Here is a 17,741-nt window from a genome sequence, read left to right as displayed (position 1 = left end):
GTGATAAGGGACTAGACCTACTGTGGGCTTTTGATAAAGTGAGGCTGTAACTTGAATGTTCTTACTTCACCTAAGTTAGACACCAAGATAGAAAGCAAAATTATGACTTGAACTTCCCTCTTCCTCTCTGTCCTTAAAGTACATTACTTCTCCTCCTGTAGGCCAGTGGTGGAGAGCTACCAAAATGCTAATTAACACTGCCTTCTTTCTTTGGAACAGATCCTGCCTACCATCAAACTCTGTGCTGAGAACCACATTGGAGATAGCATCCTCTTCTAGTATTTGAAAAAGAAAGGAGACTGAACAGCAATAGCCTCAATAGCTTCTGGTTATCTGCAGTTGCAAAGTTTACTGGAGCACAGAGATGCTCCAGGGAAGTTCAGTTTCCCTTTGACACTACAGTGTCCTTCTGTGGCTAGAACTGGATCCAGCACTGCAGATGCATGACAAAGGGCTGCCTCTAGGAAAAACATACTGTCTTCCTAAAATACAAGCAGCACAACACTCAACATGAATACAAACACTCAACAAAAAGAACTTCTGGACTTGAAACTTTGCCACCTGACAGGCCCCAGGGTCTCCCGCTTTGCTACCAGCTGCTGCTGCAGAAGACTGGATCTGCAGGTCCTCAGTGACATTTGCCAACACTCTGGGAATGCTCCAGCATTTCAAATGGTGCTAGATGCCTGCCCTTAGGCAACTGAATCAAGCTCCTTATGTCCAGCCAAGAAAAATGAGCTTTTGAGTTAAAAAGCAACAAACCCTTTCCTCTTGAGGAGTTTCCTCCTCTTCCTTTATCCCTAACAGATTCTTGTCATTACAGTACTTAGCCTATACCTCAAGGCTTGTTCACAAACTCTGCTCCAGCTTTTGCCAACAATATAGGCAGGATTACCAGAATGTTTTGGACACAAGAGTGTGTGTCAACTACTTAGCAAAGGCACAGCAAACCAACTTCCACCAGAAGGCACTGGATTATCTCTACTGGGCTCACAGGGAAAAAAACCAAAACAACGAAACAACAAATAACACACACTGTGCAGCCGCTGCCATGAACAGAGGCTCTGCTCATGGGGGAACATCTCTTCTCCTCCTTTGTTCACTATTTGTTTCAAGTCATGACATTTGTTATTTCTTTTGGCTGCACGCTTATGAACAGAGCATGTGGTGTAAGTCTGAAACTTACACCTATAAAGCATCAAGCTTGCTCTGTATGCATTATACAGCCATGCTTGGCTGAAACAAGCCTATTCAGGCTTGGAGGTAAAACCCCCAAAAGATTCAATTTAACTACACATTTGACAGACTAAGGATATTTCATCAAGGGAAAGAATACTACCAACCTGGAAATCTCAGACGCAAAACAATTCCTTGAGATCTGTCTAGACAACATCCCCGTAACAGAAAAAAAAAAGAGGATGTGTGGGAGGAAGCAACACTGTTAGGTCTAAGGACATTAAGATCCCGTCAAGAAGGGGAAGATAAGACTGTCAAAGGCCCTCTGGATACCAGCAACAGGCACTTCTGTTGTTCCCCATGTAGCAGCTGGCCACTCCCTTTGAACAGGGCTGCACAGGACAGCGAGAAGTGAGGCAGGGACATTCTGCCTGCCAGCTTTGAGAGAGTATGTAAGTGCAACAAATAAATCACTTGCACCAGCTCCTGCAAACAGGCCCTTGCAGACTGGAAGTCTGTCTTGCAGTTCCGTGGAAATCACAGAATATCCTGAGTTGGAAGGGACTCCCAAGGATTGAGTCCAACTCCTGGCAGTGCACAGGACATCCCAACAACCCCACCATATCCAAATGCTCCTTGAGCTTTGGCAGGGTTGGGACCATGACGAGTGCCCCAGGGAGCCTGTTTCAGCACCCAACCACCCTCTGGAGGAAGAACCTTTTCCTAATACCCAATCCTTGCCATTTGGCATCTCCCAACAGCACAGGCCAAGGGCAGCTCCCACCATACACAGCCTGTGCCTGTCAGGCCAAGCTGCAAAGCCTGGTAAACACCAAAGCCCAGCCTAATCAATAGGCTCAGCTGCCCACTCAGAAATCAGTATTTTGGTTGTCACATATTGTCCCATTCCTCTAAAATACCTCAAGGATTAACCCTCTTTTCAAGCTCATTTTTCTGGGCCAGCCTGAATTGCTGTGGTCTCTGTGAAATCTGGACATAACGTATGTTAATTAAAACACCAAAACATTAGTGATTGCTATATGCATTGAACCCTTCCAATGTCACCTGAACTGCATCCTTTATGTGTAGTTAAAGCAATAGCAATGGGGATAAAACTTCCAAGAACATCTAAACTGGCACAAATCTTATCAGACAAATCTTTCATTTAACGTCCTGTTTTTCCCAACAGGAAGTTCACACTTCCCTGGTTCTGGGTCCTTATTTCTGCTACTGCACAATAGTTTGCTGTTTCATCATTTGGGAGGATGACAAGTGTTTATGAGGCTGTGGCCCAAACCAAATCACAGAAATGAGTGGCTGTAGATAGAAAAGAACAGAATCATCTTAAACTGACTCTGCTGCAGGAAGAAATATGCTCTTGCAGCTGCTTGGGTTATTTCTTACAGCTTTACACTTGGTAGCTCTTTCTTAACCCTGGTTTGACGTTCTATCACAGCTCATTTAAAATGACTGGTCTGTAAGCCATGGGAAGGAAGACATCCAGCAACAACAGGATCTCCTAGCAAACAGATATGAAAAATGGCAAAACTGACAAATGCATCCTTGGCAAAAACAGACAGTGTTGATCAGAACAGATACACACCAAGGCACAATGCCAAACACTCTGCATGTAGATGGAGACATGAAAACCAAAGTCACAGGTTGATTATCTGTCAAGTCCTGTTAGAACTGAAAGCAGTTAATCCAACTGTGATAAATTAAGGTAGGCAATGTGCAAAGGTAGTCAACGCATCCTTTAATATTCAAGATTATCACTAGATTTCATGGCAAATACTGGAAGAAAAACGAGATTAAAACCAGGGGCTTATGTTTGAATGACAGCTATCAAAGGCACTGCACTAGTGATCAGAAAGTTCACATATTATTCCAAACTCAACTTCAAATTTCTTGTGTCACATAGACAATTTTCTTTTTAAAGGCATTTCAATGCAAAGTGCACTTTAAAAAGTAGAAAAAGACTCCAACAATGGAAGAGGAGACAATGTAAGGCACACCAAATATCTCCCCCATGCTTGTTTCCCTTTATTTGTAATTCTGCATAGTGTTCTGCCTCTTGCAGAAGAACACTGCTTTTTTAATTAAATAAAAAAAATTAATTTGCTCTAGAGTTTATCTTGTCTACATTGTCTGGGACGCTACCCGAACACTACAACAAGCAATACAAGTACAAACTAGCACAGCTGGAAGTAACTTGAACTTTGCTCCTATTTCCTGTGAAGGGGGGGAAAAAAGCAAATACCTAGTAACTACAACTTACTGTATTTAAAACATATGCAAGGATTTATTGTATGGCTTATTTGTGTGTATCTTCCTTCTAAGTCTATAGCAAACCATTAAACTTACTGATCTACTTTCTTTAAAAAAGTTGTTAATGTAGAAGTCCTGATATATTTGAGCAGACAGCAATCCACATTAAGATAACATTAGTTCATTTGGAAATGAAACAACAATCTGTTATGCAAGATGGAATAACATGCTTTTTTAACAAAACGTAAACCACTTTTTTAAACAATAAGAAGGTGTTGATACTTCTTTTGGAGCCATATTTGGAGAGGAATAATATGAGCCAGTTTAAAGTTTATGTTTTCTTCAAATAACTCTGCTCCACTTTTCCCAACTCTCCAAGTGTAATCTTAAAAAAAACTAGTTTAAAAAGATTTCTTGGACATACGGACACCCTGGAAAACCTGATAAAAAGCTTGTGACTAGAGGCCTGTCAGAACTAGACAGACATGGAGCACAGCTTTTCTAATGCTTATTCTGGCTAACATGCATCACACATCCCTTTTGGTGGGAGCTAGCAGCATCTAAAGCGACATTTCGAAGGAATTACTTACGTTCTAAGCCCGGCATTCTCTAATACCAGTTCTTCCAAGCGACTGGACCTACTCACCACGCGCAGTATCTGCTCACAGAGATCAGTGGACTGCCACAGAAAAGACAGAACAGCGTTAAAGAGCACAAACATGGGACTGTTATTGAGTTAAGCTGTACATCGTAATGGGATCCAGACCACAACCATCTTCTTCTTATACATTAATAGGAAGCAAAAATACCAGAAACATCCAGGAGTGTCAACAGAAACTTCTGGAAAAGACTCAAGAGAAGCAGGTAAAAGCTAAAAGCAAGTAACTAATGAACCAGGCCACCTAACCAAAAGGGGCAGAATTTTTATAATGACCATGAAAAACAACCATGTGGCTCGGAAAAAACTCTCACTTAATTTTTAAAGAAATCTTATTCATAAACATGCTATTCCTGCAGAAAAAAGTGGTAACTAGTGCAAAGAAGAATAAAGCCCAACCAGGAATGACAACTAAACACAAACAAAGATGTTAGAAAGCAAACAAAAACAAAACAAAACAAACAAAAAATATCTCCAAAAACCTCAGGAGCAAAAGTACCCTAGCTAGAGAGGTCCTCCAAAGTCTCCCAAAGACTAGTGGTTAAGGGCCAGTATATTTGAGTATGAATGCTTCCAGCCTATGCAGAGGTAAATCCCATCTCACGTTCCTACTGTTGTTGAATTCTAGAATTTGCATGGATATTTGCAAACGCCATGAACAAAACATGACAGCAAAAGAGTTTGTTTGCTCTGCTCATTCAAATAGAGAGATAAAACCATAATCATTCAAAAGCCATGCAATGAACTCTGTACCTCATCGCCTTTTATTATAAACTTTTATTTTGCTTCTGGATTTGACTTTTCTTTCTCCCGCCACAGCTCACACTAACCAGCATTCATGTGATAGCCAAAGCTGAATTTCAGTCATGATCATGAAGTGCTGAAACTATTCTGTTATTTGCCTTTAAAAACAACAATGTGACATTCATACCTGGGATAGCTTTGTCTCTAACAACCTTCTGACATTTTCTAGTTTGTGTATTTTTCAGGGTTTGGGTTTTTCACTTTCAAACTAAAAAAAAAAACCAAAACCCTAAACAAAATAAATCTTCTCTACCACAGATATAAAATCTTATTAAACCTTTACACAATAAAGGTTGACAATTTTTGGTGAAGACTCTCCATCTCCACACAGCCATCTTCCCAATACTTTCTTTACCATCCAAGCTTTAATAATTCAGAATATTATCACAGTCTTTCTGCAGTACTGTGACTGCAAGTGGAAAGTTTCATGCCTGTACTATGAAACCACTGCGGGTACTGTGAGTGAAACACAAAGTCAGAGTGGGACTCGTGAAACACAATGCCCTCCATGGCCTCCGGATATGTCTGACCTCCTCATGACCCTTGGCAGGGTTCTTAGGGCACGGATTTGCTGTCCAACGATCTCATTTCCTCATTTTTGACTTAAAAATGGACTGTGTGGAAGGTGGGAGTTTGGGGGGTTTTTTAAAGTAACTCATGCATTTTCTAGACTGACAAAGTTTATTTGTTTTCCACAGGAAAGTTGCTAAGAAAAAACCCCAAAACATTAACATAAATGTATCTCAGATAGATAACAAGGCCAGTTTTTTGTTCTAAGCAAACTACACAAACCAGTGGTTCTAACTAAGCAAACTATCTCATTCCACTGAAGCAGAAACTGATTAATTGCATTGTACCTTTTAACAACGCTGATTTTAACAGCAAACTACAACAGCACTAAAAATACCACCAGCTTCATTCCATGCATAACATTGAAGAGATGTCCCAGCAGGAAAGAAGCTTTTGCCTACTCTTTTGTCAAGAATCACATAAGTTCCTATTGAGTTTTCACTGAAAGTGATAGCTTAGGAATATAATGAGAGCTTTACAGATCAATAAAATGGCAGCAAGACAAGATGAAATTTCATATTAATTTTTAAAGGCAAAAGCTTCTGGATGCAAGCATGAACGCAGTTTCTCAAGCAAATCACTGACTCCACCTGTGACTACAAAACTTCAAATTTAGAAGAAATAGTGTATTTTGATATATTTAAATTGTCACTGAATTACTGCTTTTCTTGGCCCTTTTTTCAGTACTCCAACTTTAGACATGCCCTCTTTTTGCTTTAAGGAATGAAAATTGATATGGAAAAATGCTGGTGCCACACATCAGTGCTTCGGAAAACTGGGAGAGAGTATCATAAAGTTGCAATGAAAATTACACAGAAAAAAAGTGCTTTGTGCAATAAAAAAAATCCCCAGAATTCTTTTCACGTCCAGAAAGCAACTAAGATTTCTGGCTGCTTTAAAGTTAGTTTCCTTTTAGTCACATAATATTGTTTGGGGAAGTCAGCAATGCCTAATGAAGTTTTATGGGATACTACTATCAACCAATGAAGTTTTCAAACTATATTATTTGAAATTTTGACAAGACCTGACTCTCAGCAGTGTTTTTTATGGTGCTGACTACACAACAGTTTGTATTTTCCTGATATGATTCCAGGGAAAAAAAAATTGGCAATAGATTGCCCAGTTGTACTTGCCTAAAAATTTGCACTTTAAAAATTGTAATAGCATCCTTTAAAACAGAGCACAGCCTTGTACAAGCAGATATATTGTTTCAATTTATTACTTACTAATTTCAGGTCCTTGGAGGACAGCTTTGTAAACCACTGATTATACTCCAGAGCAGCAACTATAGGTATTAAGTCTCTAGAAAAAGAAAAAAACTTTTACACACATTTCATACAATTGTCATTTGAAACAATTTCCTAAGAGTTCTTCCATGTCTCATTCCCCATAGTTTTGCAATGCTAATTCCCTACCATTCCCATTATAGAAAGCTCTGCACTCTAAAAAACACCAGCAGCAGCAGCTGCATGTCTTCCTCTTATTTTAATAAAAATTTCTGACTGGCCAACTGACACACATTCTAGCATGAATTTTAAAATCAGGAATTTGTCTGGGCTGCCATTCCTACTTTTAGCATAACTTTTTCTTCAGCCTGTGACATGTTTAAGCTCCTTAATCACCTCTAATTATAATTTTGCATGACGCTAAAAAGCTTTTTGGCAGTCTGATGATTTAATATAATTCTATGACTGAATGCTTCTAGAGAACACCTCCTTGTCTCATCTCTATAGTTAAATTCCCCCAGGAAACAGGAGACCTGCAACAGGATAATGTGACATTCAGCACAAACCCTCCTTAATTGTAAAAGGGATTTCACAAATGAAATTCTAAATTATTCCCATTTTCTTCATTCCAAGTCTCTTAACGTGATCTGCTCTCCCTCTGTTAAGTTTCTCCAGTAGCAGACGTTGATAAATGTCACGTCTGCACGCTACCCCCCAGCAGAATCATTCATCAAGCACTATCACACCATTTAGCAGTGCAGCACTTGGATCAGCTTGGTGCTGCATATTAAATACTTATATACACCTACACAGAGGCTTAACAGCTCCTTAGAAAGCCCTTGCCTTCATAATGAAATAAAGAGCTGTAACATACACAAACTAACTTATCAAACCAGCAAAACAGTGCCATTCAACCCTGTTTTTCTAGGGAGAAATTTGAAAGTACTGGCTTTTATAAGCCAGTCCAACCACCCCCCCCAAGCTCTTCATTCAGGACATATGCAGGTAGGCACAGCTCTGCACTTAACAGACAGCACCCTTCTCCCATCTTCTTTTTATTCTTCCCCTCCTCCAGATTTCCTCTGCTAACATGCAGACACCTCGGAGTGGTTGTCAAACACACAGGAAAGCCAAGAGACGAGGCAGCATCACATGCACCAGCATTCCGTGGGCTATATTGGGAACTGCAGCTGCTGGATTTGGAAGTACAAGCATCACTAAGGTAACAGATCGAAGGTGCAGCATTTTGCAGCAAAAGACTGTAGCCCACCAACTGAGAAGCTCATGCAAATAGACCATTTTCACACTCCTGCAGAGGAACCAGTGTGGGGTGCCCTTCAAGATTTAAGCCATCTTTCCATCTTGTTCACAGCACACATCACATTGCGTGGTGAATTTGTTTCCACAGGCACAGCAGAGACTTAGCAGCTTCATGGAGTGTATAGATTTATTTCTGTCCACCACGTTGTTTTTGTTCCTACACACCCACACACTTCATCTCCATGTAAAGCAGTAACTAACTGGTGAAACGTTAGGTGAGAAAAAACAACAACCCAGAGGCACCTCCCCCATAGGCTGGGCAAGCAGGAATCTTTCCATGGATTATGGAGTGCCCACAGAGAGAGAGGTTTGCTCCTCCACTATGGTTCCCTGGTGAGATCAGTAAGGTGGTAATGAATTGGCAGCTTTGATGCCTCCCTTGCCACTGCCTTTGCCTTGGAAATGGAATGAATACAAGAGCAAATTTTCAGGTGAAATTTTGGGTTGTTCATGCAGCAGAAACCAGGCAGCCCAGCTGGGCACACACTGGACAGGCTGACAGTGGTGGAGCAGAGCTGTTCATGCTGAGGACCACCACCTCCAAAAGCAGCAGAAGGTACCACGAGCATTTGTAGCTTAGCCACTGGCAGCAGCCCAGTTCCTTCAAAGGAACAGAGGGACAGTGACTGGGGATCCCAAGTGCAAGTGTTCACACCACCAGGGAGCTGGTAAGGCAGCTTGGAGGGCTGGCAAGAGCTCAGGAACTTCTGGGCAGGAGGGCGGCTACAGACAGAACTTGGCTGAGGCTGTGCCTTTCTCCCCTTAAATATTTAAAGATGAGAACTCACAAATCAGCTGGGCTGATTTGTTTCAATAATTTCCTGTCCAGCTGCAACAATGTTTCATGAATAGTTCAGTCTTCTGCAGAATCCAAGGCCTGTTTGTCCCAGCCCCGGTCAAGGACAGATCCTGCCTGGGACCTTGACAAGCACAGGCTGCTACCCCCCTCCACACATCCCTTTCCAACATCCCTGCAGACCATGGAACCCCTGCCTGTTCTGCAAGCAGCTGTACTTACTGTCTAGAAACTTTGCATTATCAGATTCTACCATCTGATTCTTAGGGAAGACTTTTTTTTGTTTTGTTTTTCTTTTTTGTTCCAATTTTTGAAGGTCTTCTGACCAATGAGGGTCCCCTTCAAGGATTTACCTCTACTCCTTCTCTTGCTTTAAGCTCATTTAATCCCAATATTCTTATTATTGAGTTTTTATTTTCAAAATTATATATTGCTTTATTCACTTTATTCCATTGCAGTCTAGGAGTTGTATTAACAATAACCTGAATTCTTTTCCAATATGGTATGAAAAAAAAGCCTAGAACCAGTTCCAAAAGCAGGGCCTTATCATAACTTTCCCTCATTGATTGAGATGCCTATATTAATTAAAATTACCATCCAGAATAAAGTAATATTTATAAAAGACAAATCTGTGCCATCTTAAAATAAAAACACATTCTGTTCTTCTGGAATGCAGACAACCTCTCCAAGCCTAAACAAGATTCCAGCTTATCTAATGCCTTCACATTTTTTCAACATCTCTGTCCCCCAGTGTATTTCAGATGGCAAGACATCTCAACAGCACAAAGAAAAAAAATCAAAACAATCACACTTTTCTTAAAATTTTCTGAATGTCCAAATAAGCTAAAATCCACGCTACACAGATGAAGATCAGGCTACCGTATCAAATAAACTCTTTTTCACTTCTTTTCACTTTGAGATTTTCTTTAAATAACTATATGGTTCACAACACAACATAACTTCAGATAAAACCTCAGAAGTCATGTTCCCATGCACTGAGCCATGCTGTGGTGCTCTGGGAACTTAAATTCATCTATAATTCATGCCATCTTATGTTGACCTTTAACAGAAAAGTTTTGCTTGGAAAAACACAAATTGTTTATTTTGGCAATGCATAGCCCCTGTACTTAGAGAACTGATGTACCTGTCCTACCATACTTGAGAGCTACTAAACAACATAAACTATATAGGTTCAGCAATCCTAAAAATTAGGTGGATGAGATATATAATAATCTCTCAAATCCAAAGTATAATGGCATACTGTGAATTTATAGCAGTCCCACTGTCTTAAATATATTGGAAAATGCTTACATACATTCTTGAACTGACTGAGATCTCAATTCCTAATTTGTATTTTTAGTGAATAACGAGGGTTTGACTTTCTTAAAATTTTAATCTTCTTGAAATTTCAATGCAAAACATTCCTCAGTTCAGTCCTCAACATGTAGAAGCTCTCATCACAAGATGGATTCCACAACAGATAAATACCTCCAAACTGGATTTGATCCTTCAGACTTAGACAATCGCAAAACACTTAATAAAGACTCTTCTTAACAGCACAATTACATTTCTTCAGCAACCTCAATTTTGTAAGGTATATTTTAATGAAAAGCTTTTCTAAAACAACAAACCCATTATTTCAACTTTCTGGAAGCCAAACTCATTTGCACCAGCTGAGATATTCTAAATATTTAAAACAATTCTATCCACTCCTTCCTAATAAACTGTTCGAACATTTAATATCTATTGAGGCTGGGTATCTGTAGATCACCTTCTCAAGAATGCCCCACAGTCTTCTCACCACTTCATCTTGCAATAAATTTTTTAAAGTATGGTTAAGTTCTTGCCCCAAATTTGCTTGTGCTTAATTCCTCCCCTTATCCTCTTTCAGCAAGGCTTAACCAAGGAAAGAGTCTTTGGCTACATCTGTCATGCACCAGTTGCAGCTCTGTAGTCTTGAGTTACCTCTGCAATAGTCAGCACAGATACCGCCTGGTAACTTTGTCAAGGGATTCACTGCAGACTGTGAAAATGTGTCACAGAAAACGAGCTAAGTCTTTGAATGGGGCATTCTGCAGGTTCACATAACAGACAGCTTAAAGCTGTAAAGAATGCTGTGGCAAAATACTCTCATTTACCTACCTCCAGGTTCAGCCTTTCTGTTAGGATATTCTAACATTGTATCTGTGATAGATACTTAATTCTTTCACTGGGTTCTCCCAAAGAAACAAACACTTTCTCTATCTTATTTACACTTCCTTAAATTTGTAATTTCCTTTGTATGAGATGAATTTTAGTTAAGCTTCCCTCCCATTTTCTCCTACTTGTAAAATCTCCAGATTCAGCTTTCTCAGAATCCAAGTTTCCCAGCCAGCTAAATCCAGTAAACTAAATACAACACTTAGCTAAGTTTCAGCATCTCACAGCAAAATTACCCTCAATTAGTTCATTTCTGTAACTACATGTTTTTGATGGCATCTATTATAAGTGAAGAGACAACTGGCTGGAATTCAGTTCAACAACTTAAACCTTCTACTGACTTGTTGACAAAAAATTCATTTCCTTTACTGTGTACACCATGAGAAAAAGACTCTGCAGAAGTAAAGACTTCATAATTTCCTTTTTTTGCTTTGCCCACCAGATGTAGCTGCATGTTTTATCTGCTGAGTTTGAGCTCTTATATCTGCCATCACAGGAAAAGTATCTATCTGTTAACTTCTTGGATTGCTTCCAGTAAGAAAATATATTTATCTTCTCAGGCTCCTGAATGAAATGGTTTCCATGGGGCTTTAGTGCAAAAACAGCAGCTTCGTGCTGAAAACTAAAAATGCTACAGATGGTCATTTCACAGGTCTACACATTCCAGTAACAGCTAGGTGGCCTTTCCACTTCATCAGTATTAGCATGATTACTGCACATGGTTTACCTGTGGTCAAGGTGGCTGAAGTCTTGCAAATTCAACTCTCTGGTATCTTGTGTCAGATAAATCGTATCAACATCCTGTTAAAAATACATAACCAAATACATCTTTACAGACCTGCAGTGGGGGGTTTTTTGGTTGTTTTTTTGGGTTTTTTTGGCAAGCACTATGGATTTACCTATTCTTTCATCATTAGTACAGGTAGCTGCAAAGAGCTTTGGAACAATACAAGCACTTACCCACTGCACTTCTTCTCTGTAGGGAAATCCAAGCCAGTCACAAACGCAAGCATACATCTGCGAAAAGCCTCCTGCAAACAACCCGAGAGACTGTTCAACACGGTAGTCAAACAAGCAAACAAACGTACATCTAAAAGGACACTTTAATCCTTAAAGATCCAGGTTTTCAAAACTCACTCTCTTTTTCTCTCAGGAGACTGTCCATTGTGCATATGAAAGGAACTGAGACTATCCTATCTTCACTTGGTAAGTTCCAAGAAAGCTTAATATAGTGCCTTCACCCACCAATCAGAAGTCTGCTTCATACTAATTACACCTTAAAACTAATTACACCTTTACAAGCTTCTGCCAGAAATAGAATTAAACTTCCTGACACTGCAATTCCAGCCCTTTTATATTTGAGCATTTAAATTCATTCTCACCACAAGGTCCAAGTTCTGCCACTGTCTGACTGTCCCACAGGGCCTGGAGATTAGCCAGTCTTTCTGAAGGCTCCATAGTTACTTTTTTCATAATCCTCCTAGATGGAAAAGGAAGGAAAAACACCATTCATGGCTTTGAAAGTATTTTTAAACACATAAACCCTTTTTATTTTAAGAGTGTTTTTAAATGGGTGTATAGGAAGGATTACCACTTTTAATATAACTCACTTTCCTACCTAAAAGGCAAACACATCACTATGCAGCACAGCAGGAGTAACATTTATTCACTCTTTCTTTCTCTCTTTCTTTTGATTAACCCTGTGACTACTGGAGCAACAGGATCACTCCATCCAAGGAGACTTGTGGCCCTCATTTGTTACCAGGATGCCCAAAATAGGGAAGAGACATGGTATTAATGGTTACCCTGAAACCACTGCTGTATATACACTGCTTTTATGCAGAAATAGCACCATGGTGCAAAGAGCTGAGCAGTTCTATGCAGGCTCTAGGCTGCACTCTTTTGATATCCAGCTCCAAACTTTGTAATTTGGCAGCAGTTTCCTTCCCTAGGTAGGCAAGAAACAAAATACTTTCCTGCCTTTTAAGAAATAAAATTATCTGTTTTTCTGAATGGCAAGACTGCCTTATGAACTACAGAATCAATGAGAGGTCTAAGGGGGTGGGAGGTGGAGCAGAAGAGAATTAATAAGCAATAGTAACTGGAGAAATCACTTCCCCCCTTTCTTGCCTGATCTAGTCCTCTACCATCTACACAACTCCAACTTCATTTTGGAAAACTCTGGCATCTGAAAGGAAAGCAAGAAATTTGATTTCTTTTCTGGGAAGTAAGCACTCCATGCAGCTACTCAAACTGCTCCAACAGTGTTCTCAAGAAAACCTACAGAAAACATAAGAGTTCAAGGCCTTCACAAACAACCAGAGAAACAGTCTTACAACCCTCTTTATTTTTTTTTTGTCTGCATTTCTTATACTATTACTGAGGTTTTATAGCAGCCCTGCTCACAAATATTCAATTATATTCATGTTCTTTGAAGGGAGAGCTCAGTCTCCACTGAGACAGTTAACAACACTGCCTGAGAAGAAAATTGGAAGTGGGGGAAAAGAAAAGAAAACAAGAAACTGCCATCCAGAGTTTATGAACTTTATTTCCTACTCCACCTACAGGAAAGGCGAATAATAAAGACATGCATACAAAATAAAACATGTAAGTTTAGCCTAACCATTCACATCTAGTGTCTGTTACTAAAGTTCACTTATAAAAATCAACATGTCTGCCAAAACACTTTTCCACTGCCTATTTTTCTAATAATGCTGAAAACCAGGAGCTGAAGAGAATGCAGTAGAGCTGCATGACTTGGTAGAGAGTGATGAAGATGAGGCAAAGACTGAGAAGAAAGAAAAGAAAAGCTACAGAAATTGCTGCTAGATGATAGAAGAGAGAAAACCAAAGGCACAAGTAATGCAATGAAAAGAAAAGCCAGAAAAGGAGGCAAATAATTCAAGGAGTCAGTTAAACAATGGGAAGTATATGACAGGACTGCCCAGGGCTCAGTTTTGAAGAACAAAGCTCACAATCATGTGCATTGTTCCACAAACACTGAAAGTAAATGGAACTTTTCCCTCCTCTCCCAATACAGATTTTACTTCTTGTGGGAAAAAAATAAAACAGAAAAAGGAGCCAGTTACAACAAAAAGCCAGAATTTAAGCTACACCTGATGCTGGAGAGGCAACAAGGTAAAATAAAAACTTAAGCCCTCAAATAACTGCACCCTCCTTCAAATCAAAGGCTCTTGACCCTACAGGATCACACAGAGTCTACCTATGCTCTACACTGTGTCCTGGTTCTGCCATGCACCTGGAGAAAAGCTCAGTGCTTGCAGATATGATTCCTATACCCTCAGGGTATTTCTGAGATTGGCTGGGGAGACCAGCAGACGAAAAGGGGTGGCTTGGCACTGCTTCCATACAATCTGTTCCCACTAGAGGTGCCCTAAAGGATACTTACACTGGTGAGAGTCCAGGGAATATCTTCCTGAGGCAGGTCCCGATATGTGCCAGCACCTCGTTCACATCCTCTGAGGATGCCATCTTCATGGAGATGCTGCATTTCTCAGTTTCCATAATCAGCTATAAATAAAAGTGCAAAAGGTTGAGAAGGGTCTCATATAATTTGTGTTGATGAAATAAACAGGAAAGCATTTTGAATGCCAGTTGAATGCTTGTAGGAATCTGTTATTCTTTAAGATGTGACACAGCAACAGTCCAGGTAAAGTTTCTGAAAGTTCTTGAATGTACAAGACCCCCATATACAAACTTTGCTTTTTCTAACAGTGCCCTGCTTCCCACGGGAATACAATTTTCAAAGGATCTTGACCTTAGCTGACACTTTGAAAACCAAGAACTTTTCACAGCATTGTCCTCTTTTGAAACACATCCCAGAACAACAGGAGAAGCAAGCACAGCCTGACAGGAAACTATTGAATGAGCAGGGTGCCTGTTTCCTCCAGCAAAAAGTAAAAGTCCTCAATGGCTGTGATCCTCTGGAAAAGCTCTAATGCTTTGTTCTGTGCTGTTTAAGAAAATGCTGTGGAGCTGTGCTGTCTCAGTGAAGATGAAGCAGTAACTCAGCCAGCACAACAGCCCTGCTGTCTGGGGGTACGTGCTTGAGAGGGGGTAAATAAAGCTTTTTGCCTCTCTCAGATATTGAGTGCTCAGAATCAAATCAGATTAGGGTATGAGTGACACATCAGCTCTGCTGCTGCGTTGGGCTGCATCACAGGAAGCAGTGCAGTGTTTCTGTTGACTCCAGTGTGAATAGTTAGCAGAGCCCAAGTCATCATCTCTGTTAGATGAGAAGCTGTGCACTCACAGTGAGAAGGTAGCATTAGGCATAAGTAAGTGCAGACAGACAGTAGGAGAGGGGACTTTATGCAGTATGATAAAGGGGATTGCTTCTTATTGAAGCTGGTTCCCAGGGCTCCCTTGGTTCCCAATTCGTGCCTAGGGTCACCACCACGATAATGCTAGAAGAGGCTGTGCTACTGCTGAAGCACACTGAGACTATTCACACCTTTTACCATCAATTCAACTCCTTTCTGAGCCTGTTGCTACCACTCCCTGGTGAGGAATGAGTGGGCAACTTCCCACAATTTTTCATCATCACCAATATTAGCACAACACTTCCTTATATTACCCTGTCCATTTGTTCACTTATCTTACAGTAGGAAGCTCTTTATGGCTCTCTGCGAGATGCCTAGCACAAAACTACACCCTTCTGATATCACAGCTAAGAGGCTCTTTGCATGAAAACTGCAACAAAATCATTTGCTCCACAAGAAATAATCTAGGATTCTCTCTGCCTTCAATTATAAGTCTCACACAATTAAAACACAAATGAATGTAAGCATGAAAAACCTTAAGAAATATTTTAGGAAAAATATCTGCTCATCAGGGCTGCTGAAAATCTCTTGTAACGCTGCTACAGCAGTGATTGTCTATGCTTCCAGGAATAATTAGCAATAGTTACCTGGCATTTTAGTAATTTAAATTAAAAAAGCCACAAAAACTTAGAATTTAGTAAATATCTCCCCATTAGAACACCTGGACTCTTCCTTTAAGGAAAGCTTCAAAAGACAGGTTAAAAAGATGACATGTTAATACAATGAGAGCTTTTCAGAGTTCAAAGTATCTCAGGCACTCCTATTCTTAAAAAGCTCTTTAAAAGCCAAACACACATGAAACACATGAAGACTTTGATACAATTGAACTGTCAAATCTTGTCAACATGCTCATCTTATGAATTAAAAACGCTCTAAAGGCATTCTTCTTTTCAGCATCCTCTTTATGGCATTTACGTTTTTGGGCACGTAACTTGCTGTCAAATGTATTTTGTGTTATACACAGTAAAGGCATGAAGCACAGTTGAAAGCAAAGCATTTCTGCCTGCAATTAAGCAGCAGTTTTTGGCTTCCCCATAAAGGTATTCACTACAGAAGCCACTGCAGCTTGTGTGGTGATGTTTGCATACCAGCCACCATTGCTTTACCAGCTCTGAGAAAAAGATCCACTAATGATACAACTGGGAACTTGTACCACTCTAAACTAGAAAAAAACCCAGTCTACTTCTTATCATTATTTCAAGTGCACAAAACATTCCTAAAACTGACTCTTTAAATTCATACTGCTATTTTTAAGACTTCAGACCAGCATGAATGCAAGAAGACAAATGCACAGTGTGCTCAGTGGCAGGGGACACCTGCATGTTAGAGGTTTACCTCTTTGACTGGAACAGATTTAGCATTGAGTAAACAAGTATCTTCTATCTGGAATACACTCACCTGGCCTGGTTTACTGGAAGTTACTCCTTGGATTTCCAAGTAGCTGAAAGTTAGTTCTAACTGTAGATAGAAAAGAAAACACCACATTAGTGCAAACATCATCTTATTTTAAAGAGCACTCACGCTTCTCAGTGAGGTTAAGAAAACCTTGAGCAGGCTATTTCATATTTGATATGAGTTTCTGTAATTGACACTAAGTATTTGTTAATACCTGGATGCATTTTTCATTTAAAAAATATTTACATTTTCTTGTTACAAGTTTAAATGAGGCTATAGGAATACCACTTTGGACATTTTACTGCAAGCTATAATCACATAACCTTATAATCAATTTTATGAAAAAATTTTACTATAGAAAGCATCATTAATAAAATACCCAACTAATGTGTACTCTTGTGACTGATTAATCATTTATTACAATCCTTACAGCCTCGAAATTATTCTTTCATTAACTACACTGATCACAGATGTGAAAACTTTTACAGCACAGAAGCTGAAGGGAGATGTACACACTATATATATATGAATAAAAATAACACATATAAATAGATAAATACTGATATGAACATAAATGTCCAAGGACTGCTTTAGCTTGTCTAACAGTATGAGAGGAAGTGACACACAAGCTTTGTCTGAGTGGTTTATTTGGATGACAGTCAGACTAGGCAGGGAAGAACATACTGAATCCAAATGGAAGCTTAGAAGGTGGCAGGGAATTCTTCTCCAAGGACAAATCTAGGGCTACAGGGAGTGTACTAAGATCTGAATTCACAATTATGTAGACAATCATCCTGACAGCCAAGATATACAGAAACAAACCTCTTGGACTGAATCATAACTACAGGGCAAGGCATTAGCTCATTTCCTTTTAGTTATCATTGCAACCATTGCCACTGAGCAGTGGCAATGCACAAAGCTTCCTGTACTGTATCTTATCCCAGGTTCACAGTCAGGGTGCTCCCAGGCTAACTGGCAAGCACCAT

The 17,741-nt window shown here is 39.8% G+C and overlaps 1 protein-coding gene across 3 annotated transcripts in view; it reads right to left on the bottom strand.

The window, feature by feature from the left end:
- CARMIL1 (capping protein regulator and myosin 1 linker 1) overlaps window positions 1–17,741 on the bottom strand; it is a 191,337-nt gene that overhangs the window by 90,905 nt on the left and 82,691 nt on the right. For all 3 annotated transcript variants that reach the window (XM_063397823.1, XM_063397814.1, XM_063397833.1), the window contains 7 exons: window positions 16,759–16,818; window positions 14,427–14,548; window positions 12,400–12,497; window positions 11,978–12,048; window positions 11,745–11,818; window positions 6,703–6,778; window positions 4,035–4,123 (listed from right to left, as the gene is read on the bottom strand). In XM_063397823.1, coding sequence (XP_063253893.1) covers window positions 4,035–4,123; window positions 6,703–6,778; window positions 11,745–11,818; window positions 11,978–12,048; window positions 12,400–12,497; window positions 14,427–14,548; window positions 16,759–16,818 — 590 coding nt within the window. The remainder of the gene's footprint in view (window positions 1–4,034; window positions 4,124–6,702; window positions 6,779–11,744; window positions 11,819–11,977; window positions 12,049–12,399; window positions 12,498–14,426; window positions 14,549–16,758; window positions 16,819–17,741) is intronic.

This window comes from Prinia subflava, chromosome 1, assembly GCF_021018805.1.
Source record: "Prinia subflava isolate CZ2003 ecotype Zambia chromosome 1, Cam_Psub_1.2, whole genome shotgun sequence".
Taxonomy (NCBI): Eukaryota; Metazoa; Chordata; class Aves; order Passeriformes; family Cisticolidae; genus Prinia; species Prinia subflava.
Note: the sequence above shows the minus strand (reverse complement) of the source record. Positions and strands in the feature narration are given on the sequence as shown.